The sequence below is a fragment of the Camelina sativa genome, chromosome 15 (genome assembly GCF_000633955.1).
Source record: "Camelina sativa cultivar DH55 chromosome 15, Cs, whole genome shotgun sequence".
Taxonomy (NCBI): Eukaryota; Viridiplantae; Streptophyta; class Magnoliopsida; order Brassicales; family Brassicaceae; genus Camelina; species Camelina sativa.
Genome location: NC_025699.1, coordinates 7926801 through 7933929, shown reverse-complemented (window position 1 = coordinate 7933929; position 7129 = coordinate 7926801). Strand labels below are relative to the sequence as shown.

The 7129-nt window shown below is 36.9% G+C and overlaps 2 protein-coding genes across 2 annotated transcripts in view; both read left to right on the top strand.

Moving 5' to 3' along the window:
* LOC104745958 (probable inactive ATP-dependent zinc metalloprotease FTSHI 2, chloroplastic) overlaps positions 7-7129 on the top strand; it is a 13638-nt gene continuing 6515 nt past the window's right edge. The window contains exons 1-11 of the mRNA XM_010467345.1: positions 7-364; positions 475-647; positions 822-923; positions 1008-1172; positions 1295-1435; positions 1644-1802; positions 1906-1991; positions 2075-2153; positions 2280-2402; positions 2481-2537; positions 2634-2776. Of these exons, the coding sequence (XP_010465647.1) occupies positions 76-364; positions 475-647; positions 822-923; positions 1008-1172; positions 1295-1435; positions 1644-1802; positions 1906-1991; positions 2075-2153; positions 2280-2402; positions 2481-2537; positions 2634-2776 (1517 nt within the window). The 5' untranslated portion in view covers positions 7-75. The remainder of the gene's footprint in view (positions 365-474; positions 648-821; positions 924-1007; positions 1173-1294; positions 1436-1643; positions 1803-1905; positions 1992-2074; positions 2154-2279; positions 2403-2480; positions 2538-2633; positions 2777-7129) is intronic.
* On the top strand, positions 3706-5421 carry LOC104745957 (probable inactive ATP-dependent zinc metalloprotease FTSHI 2, chloroplastic). Its single transcript, XM_010467344.2, has 7 exons — positions 3706-3845; positions 4054-4212; positions 4316-4401; positions 4485-4563; positions 4690-4812; positions 4891-4947; positions 5044-5421. Exons 1-7 carry the CDS (start codon positions 3726-3728, stop codon positions 5257-5259), a joined length of 840 nt encoding a protein of 279 aa, XP_010465646.1. The 5' UTR covers positions 3706-3725; the 3' UTR covers positions 5260-5421.

The window sequence follows — 7129 nt, the reverse complement described above, 5'->3', positions numbered from 1 at the left end:
AACTATAGGAAGCAAAAGAAGGATTATGAAGATAGGTTGAAGATCGAGAAGGCAGAAGCAGATGAGAGGAAGAAAATGAGGGAGTTGGAGAGGGAGATGGAAGGTATTGAGGAAGAGGATGAGGAGGGTGAAGAAGGAACAGGTGAGAAAAATCCATACTTACAGATGGCTATGCAGTTCATGAAATCAGGCGCACGTGTGAGAAGAGCATCAAATAAGAGGCTACCTGAGTATCTGGAAAGGGGTGTGGATGTGAAATTTACTGATGTTGCTGGGCTTGGGAAGATTCGTCTTGAACTCGAGGAGATCGTTAAGTTTTTTACTCATGGAGAAATGTACCGCAGGAGAGGTGTCAAGATTCCAGGTTCGATGTTGTGAAATTTTTTGCTTTTCCTTATATCAATAAGTATGTGGTGTGAACTTATATATCCTTTTGCTGTTTGATCATTTCTTCAATTTCGTGTTTTGCTTCAGGTGGTATTCTTTTATGTGGGCCTCCTGGGGTGGGTAAAACTCTACTGGCAAAAGCTGTAGCTGGCGAAGCAGGAGTGAATTTTTTCTCTATCTCTGCATCTCAGTTTGTGGAAATATATGTTGGTGTCGGTGCTTCTCGTGTCAGAGCATTGTATCAGGAAGCTAGAGAGAATGTGAGTCTTGTAACTTTGCTTACATGTGTTGATCGTGGAACTTAATTCTCACCTTCAGTTTCATTTATCAGATAGCAAAGCAATACCTCTTGGCTGATTTTCTGAATGATTCTCATTGTATAGTGAGGTTTCAGTATATTTCCATATGCTAATATTAAGGTGGTCTCTCTGCAGGCTCCATCTGTTGTCTTCATTGATGAATTAGATGCTGTTGGAAGGGAGCGTGGGTTAATAAAGGGTTCTGGAGGACAAGAAAGAGATGCCACTCTTAATCAGGTTCCAGATATTTTAGATTGCATGTAATAGTCTTCCTCGTTTTTCTAAGGGATGAAAATTTTATTCGTTTTTTGTGTGTTACAGCTCCTTGTTTCTCTAGATGGTTTTGAAGGAAGGGGAGAGGTCATTACCATCGCGTCCACAAACAGACCAGACATTCTGGATCCTGCGCTTGTGAGGCCTGGAAGGTTTGACCGCAAAATATTTATCCCTAAACCTGGTCTTATTGGACGGATGGAAATTCTTCAGGTAATGACTTGGTGTATGTGTTTTTGTATTCTTAAACTTGTAAATTTGCAAAGTTCTTCCGCATTGTAGAGTTTTTGTCCTTCAGTTCAAAGCTACATCTTTGTTTTGGTTTTGCTGTTTAGGTCCATGCTCGTAAGAAGCCAATGGCTGAAGATTTGGACTATATGGCAGTTGCTAGCATGACAGATGGCATGGTTGGAGCAGAGCTTGCCAATATCGTTGAGATAGCAGCAATTAATATGATGCGTGATGGAAGAACAGAGGTGAGATCAATATTTTTAGTTCGAATCGTATCTGCTTTTGCTTTTGGATGGGTTTGGTTTCGAATGTTAGGATCGTATACCAATGGATTAAGCTCTTGGGCGTTGTGCTAGAGAAGCAGCTTAGGCTAATAATAAGTTGAAAAGTTTATTTTTAATACCAGTGAGTAAAGGACTGAGAAATCATATATTCTCTGTAACTCTAATGCAGTTAACAACAGATGATTTGCTTCAAGCTGCACAAATAGAAGAAAGAGGAATGTTAGATAGAAAAGACAGAAGCTCCGAGACATGGCGACAAGTAGCTATAAATGAAGCTGCTATGGCTGTTGTAGCTGTGAACTTTCCTGATATGAAGAATATAGAATTTGTAAGTTTCGAAAGTCTTTCTTTTCCCTTCAAACCCTCCTTACTACATTGAAGCTTTAACGTTCTGTTATGCGGCACTGTGACATTTCGATGACTTTGACCAGCTTACAATCAACCCTAGAGCTGGTAGAGAATTGGGTTATGTCCGCGTGAAGATGGATCATATCAAATTTAAGGAAGGGATGCTTAGGTTTGTGGCTTTAATTATACAGATTTATTTTCTTGTGGTGTCTTTACATTAATCTAAGTCCTTTTATGGTCTACTGGATGCAGCCGACAATCCATCTTGGATCATATCACTGTTCAGTTAGCACCTCGAGCTGCAGATGAACTATGGTATGGTGAGGATCAGGTGAGAGATATGATCCCCTTTAACCATGACAACGCATCAGAAACTTCATCTAGATATGATCTCTGATTTTACTTTTCTCCAGTAGTGTTTTTTTAGTTACCAATCTTTGCTAATGATTTGTTCCAGTTAAGCACGATATGGGCTGAAACATCAGATAACGCAAGGTCAGCTGCTCGATCATTGGTTCTCGGTGGTCTCTCTGATAAGCATCATGGCTTGAATAACTTCTGGGTAGCTGATCGCATTAACGTAAGGCCATAACTTAAGTTGTTGTACTTGGTTCAATATTCAGAAACAAATATCATCTTTGAATACTTGGATTTTCAGGATATTGATACGGAGGCATTGCGGATATTGAACATGTGTTACGAGCGTGCTAAAGAGGTAAAAGAGACTTCTAAGTCGACTAAATCTGTATTACAGCATTCTCCTTTTTATATAGGTTCTGTTTAATATAATTTAACAAAATGCATGCACCAGATTCTTGGAAGGAACCGGACGCTCATGGACGAGGTGGTAGGGAAACTGGTTCAAAAGAAAAGTCTTACGAAACAAGAATTCTTCACTCTTGTTGAGCTCTATGGCTCCATCAAACCAATGCCACCAAGCATTCTTGAACTCAGGAAAATCAAACGGCTTGAGCTTGAAGAAACAGTGATGAAACTAGACATGACTACCGCGAGAAACAGTTCATAAGATGAAAGAGAGAGACACAGTTTGTGTCAAACAACAAACATCATTATCAAAACCAATTAAAGAGGCAATGAGCTTTGATCTTTTATTTTACATTTCCTCTGTAATCTTAGTGTATGGTTAGATAATTCTTTGAGCTTCAATAAATAATTCCCATTCCCCCCATCCATATTGAAAGAATGGTCAATCTTTAATTGCTTGACATACTGTCATGATTCATGAACAAATTATGTAAAGCATGGGCCTAATTAATTAAGAAAGGAACTGAGAGACATTGAAAAATGGCACATGGTAAGGTATGATTTTGTGGATATTCTTTTAGGTGAAATAGCAAAGTTGATGAAAATCAAAATCAAGTAAGAGTCCATAGGTTGGTCGATAAACACATAAAAACTATTTGATTATATTACAAGGCAGATAACATTTGACTTGCAAGATTTGACAACTAAATGATATTTACGTATTACCAATTTTAATTCTTTTTATTATTTTTTTACTTAACCTCCTTATTGGCCACCTTACTGGCTTAGTCTCTATTATTGATTCCCCCACCCAACCATCTCATTTTTATTTACATTTTTATCAAAGGGACTTCGAGAAGTAAGCACGAGATAATGATTCAACTAGTTTTGTCATATAAAAATAATCTCTGTGAATAGTTTCAACACGATTCCTTTGGGTTCTTTATATTAAGTGCCAAAATTAAAAATCTTCTTATACAACGGTAGGAAAAAAATTGAATTCGTCAAAAGAAATTGACAAAAACAAAAAGAGGTCCACAACGGCAATATTTGACTCTTCTCTTCTTCTCTGGTTTGCTCGTTTTCAGTTAAATTAGTATNTGGTTTTGCTGTTTAGGTCCATGCTCGTAAGAAGCCAATGGCTGAAGATTTGGACTATATGGCAGTTGCTAGCATGACAGATGGCATGGTTGGAGCAGAGCTTGCCAATATCGTTGAGATAGCAGCAATTAATATGATGCGTGATGGAAGAACAGAGGTGTGATCAATATTTTTAGTTCGAATCGTATCTGCTTTTGCTTTTGGATGGGTTTGGTTTCGAATGTTAGGATCGTATACCAATGGATTAAGCTCTTGGGCGTTGTGCTAGAGAAGCAGCTTAGGCTAATAATAAGTTGAAAAGTTTATTTTTAATACCAGTGAGTAAAGGACTGAGAAATCATATATTCTCTTTAACTCTAATGCAGTTAACAACAGATGATTTGCTTCAAGCTGCACAAATAGAAGAAAGAGGAATGTTAGATAGAAAAGACAGAAGCTCCGAGACATGGCGACAAGTAGCTATAAATGAAGCTGCTATGGCTGTTGTAGCTGTGAACTTTCCTGATATGAAGAATATAGAATTTGTAAGTTTCGAAAGTCTTTCTTTTCCCTTCAAACCCTCCTTACTACATTGAAGCTTTAACGTTCTGTTATGCGGCACTGTGACATTTCGATGACTTTGACCAGCTTACAATCAACCCTAGAGCTGGTAGAGAATTGGGTTATGTCCGCGTGAAGATGGATCATATCAAATTTAAGGAAGGGATGCTTAGGTTTGTGGCTTTAATTATACAGATTTATTTTCTTGTGGTGTCTTTACATTAATCTAAGTCCTTTTATGGTCTACTGGATGCAGCCGACAATCCATCTTGGATCATATCACTGTTCAGTTAGCACCTCGAGCTGCAGATGAACTATGGTATGGTGAGGATCAGGTGAGAGATATGATCCCCTTTAACCATGACAACGCATCAGAAACTTCATCTAGATATGATCTCTGATTTTACTTTTCTCCAGTAGTGTTTTTTTAGTTACCAATCTTTGCTAATGATTTGTTCCAGTTAAGCACGATATGGGCTGAAACATCAGATAACGCAAGGTCAGCTGCTCGATCATTGGTTCTCGGTGGTCTCTCTGATAAGCATCATGGCTTGAATAACTTCTGGGTAGCTGATCGCATTAACGTAAGGCCATAACTTAAGTTGTTGTACTTGGTTCAATATTCAGAAACAAATATCATCTTTGAATACTTGGATTTTCAGGATATTGATACGGAGGCATTGCGGATATTGAACATGTGTTACGAGCGTGCTAAAGAGGTAAAAGAGACTTCTAAGTCGACTAAATCTGTATTACAGCATTCTCCTTTTTATATAGGTTCTGTTTAATATAATTTAACAAAATGCATGCACCAGATTCTTGGAAGGAACCGGACGCTCATGGACGAGGTGGTAGGGAAACTGGTTCAAAAGAAAAGTCTTACGAAACAAGAATTCTTCACTCTTGTTGAGCTCTATGGCTCCATCAAACCAATGCCACCAAGCATTCTTGAACTCAGGAAAATCAAACGGCTTGAGCTTGAAGAAACAGTGATGAAACTAGACATGACTACCGCGAGAAACAGTTCATAAGATGAAAGAGAGAGACACAGTTTGTGTCAAACAACAAACATCATTATCAAAACCAATTAAAGAGGCAATGAGCTTTGATCTTTTATTTTACATTTCCTCTGTAATCTTAGTGTATGGTTAGATAATTCTTTGAGCTTCAATAAATAATTCCCATTCCCCCCATCCATATTGAAAGAATGGTCAATCTTTAATTGCTTGACATACTGTCATGATTCATGAACAAATTATGTAAAGCATGGGCCTAATTAATTAAGAAAGGAACTGAGAGACATTGAAAAATGGCACATGGTAAGGTATGATTTTGTGGATATTCTTTTAGGTGAAATAGCAAAGTTGATGAAAATCAAAATCAAGTAAGAGTCCATAGGTTGGTCGATAAACACATAAAAACTATTTGATTATATTACAAGGCAGATAACATTTGACTTGCAAGATTTGACAACTAAATGATATTTACGTATTACCAATTTTAATTCTTTTTATTATTTTTTTACTTAACCTCCTTATTGGCCACCTTACTGGCTTAGTCTCTATTATTGATTCCCCCACCCAACCATCTCATTTTTATTTACATTTTTATCAAAGGGACTTCGAGAAGTAAGCACGAGATAATGATTCAACTAGTTTTGTCATATAAAAATAATCTCTGTGAATAGTTTCAACACGATTCCTTTGGGTTCTTTATATTAAGTGCCAAAATTAAAAATCTTCTTATACAACGGTAGGAAAAAAATTGAATTCGTCAAAAGAAATTGACAAAAACAAAAAGAGGTCCACAACGGCAATATTTGACTCTTCTCTTCTTCTCTGGTTTGCTCGTTTTCAGTTAAATTAGTATATTTAAAGTTTAAACCAAAAATAAACACGCTCAAAAACTAAATATTTTTTTAAAAAAAAAAACACTCGTGTTTAAGAAGACTATAATAATATACAAAATTAAAATAAAAGAGATATTTGAAAATGGAATTTGAACTGTAATCCCACCTTTTATGAAATTCAAGTGCGTTTTTGTAGTTTGAATTATTCGTTTTATATTAACTTTTGGCCAATTGTTTCATTAGTTTGATAAAAACAAACGAATACAAGAATTTAGTATGAATATATTATTCTACTATGGGTGGAACCCGTGACCCTANTGTGAACTTTCCTGATATGAAGAATATAGAATTTGTAAGTTTCGAAAGTCTTTCTTTTCCCTTCAAACCCTCCTTACTACATTGAAGCTTTAACGTTCTGTTATGCGGCACTGTGACATTTCGATGACTTTGACCAGCTTACAATCAACCCTAGAGCTGGTAGAGAATTGGGTTATGTCCGCGTGAAGATGGATCATATCAAATTTAAGGAAGGGATGCTTAGGTTTGTGGCTTTAATTATACAGATTTATTTTCTTGTGGTGTCTTTACATTAATCTAAGTCCTTTTATGGTCTACTGGATGCAGCCGACAATCCATCTTGGATCATATCACTGTTCAGTTAGCACCTCGAGCTGCAGATGAACTATGGTATGGTGAGGATCAGGTGAGAGATATGATCCCCTTTAACCATGACAACGCATCAGAAACTTCATCTAGATATGATCTCTGATTTTACTTTTCTCCAGTAGTGTTTTTTTAGTTACCAATCTTTGCTAATGATTTGTTCCAGTTAAGCACGATATGGGCTGAAACATCAGATAACGCAAGGTCAGCTGCTCGATCATTGGTTCTCGGTGGTCTTTCTGATAAGCATCATGGCTTGAATAACTTCTGGGTAGCTGATCGCATTAACGTAAGGCCATAACTTAAGTTGTAGTACTTGGTTCAATATTCAGAAACAAATATCATCTTTGAATACTTGGATTTTCAGGATATTGATACGGAGGCATTGC

Excerpts from the sequence above, each read along its gene's own strand:
- LOC104745957 (XM_010467344.2), top strand. The coding sequence starts at position 3,726 with ATGGCTGAAGATTTGGACTATATGGCAGTTGCTAGCATGACAGATGGC. Across the intron at positions 4,402-4,484 it reads TTTAAGGAAGGGATGCTTAG|CCGACAATCCATCTTGGATC; the intron begins GTTTGTGGCTTT and ends TACTGGATGCAG. Across the intron at positions 4,564-4,689 it reads TATGGTATGGTGAGGATCAG|TTAAGCACGATATGGGCTGA; the intron begins GTGAGAGATATG and ends GATTTGTTCCAG.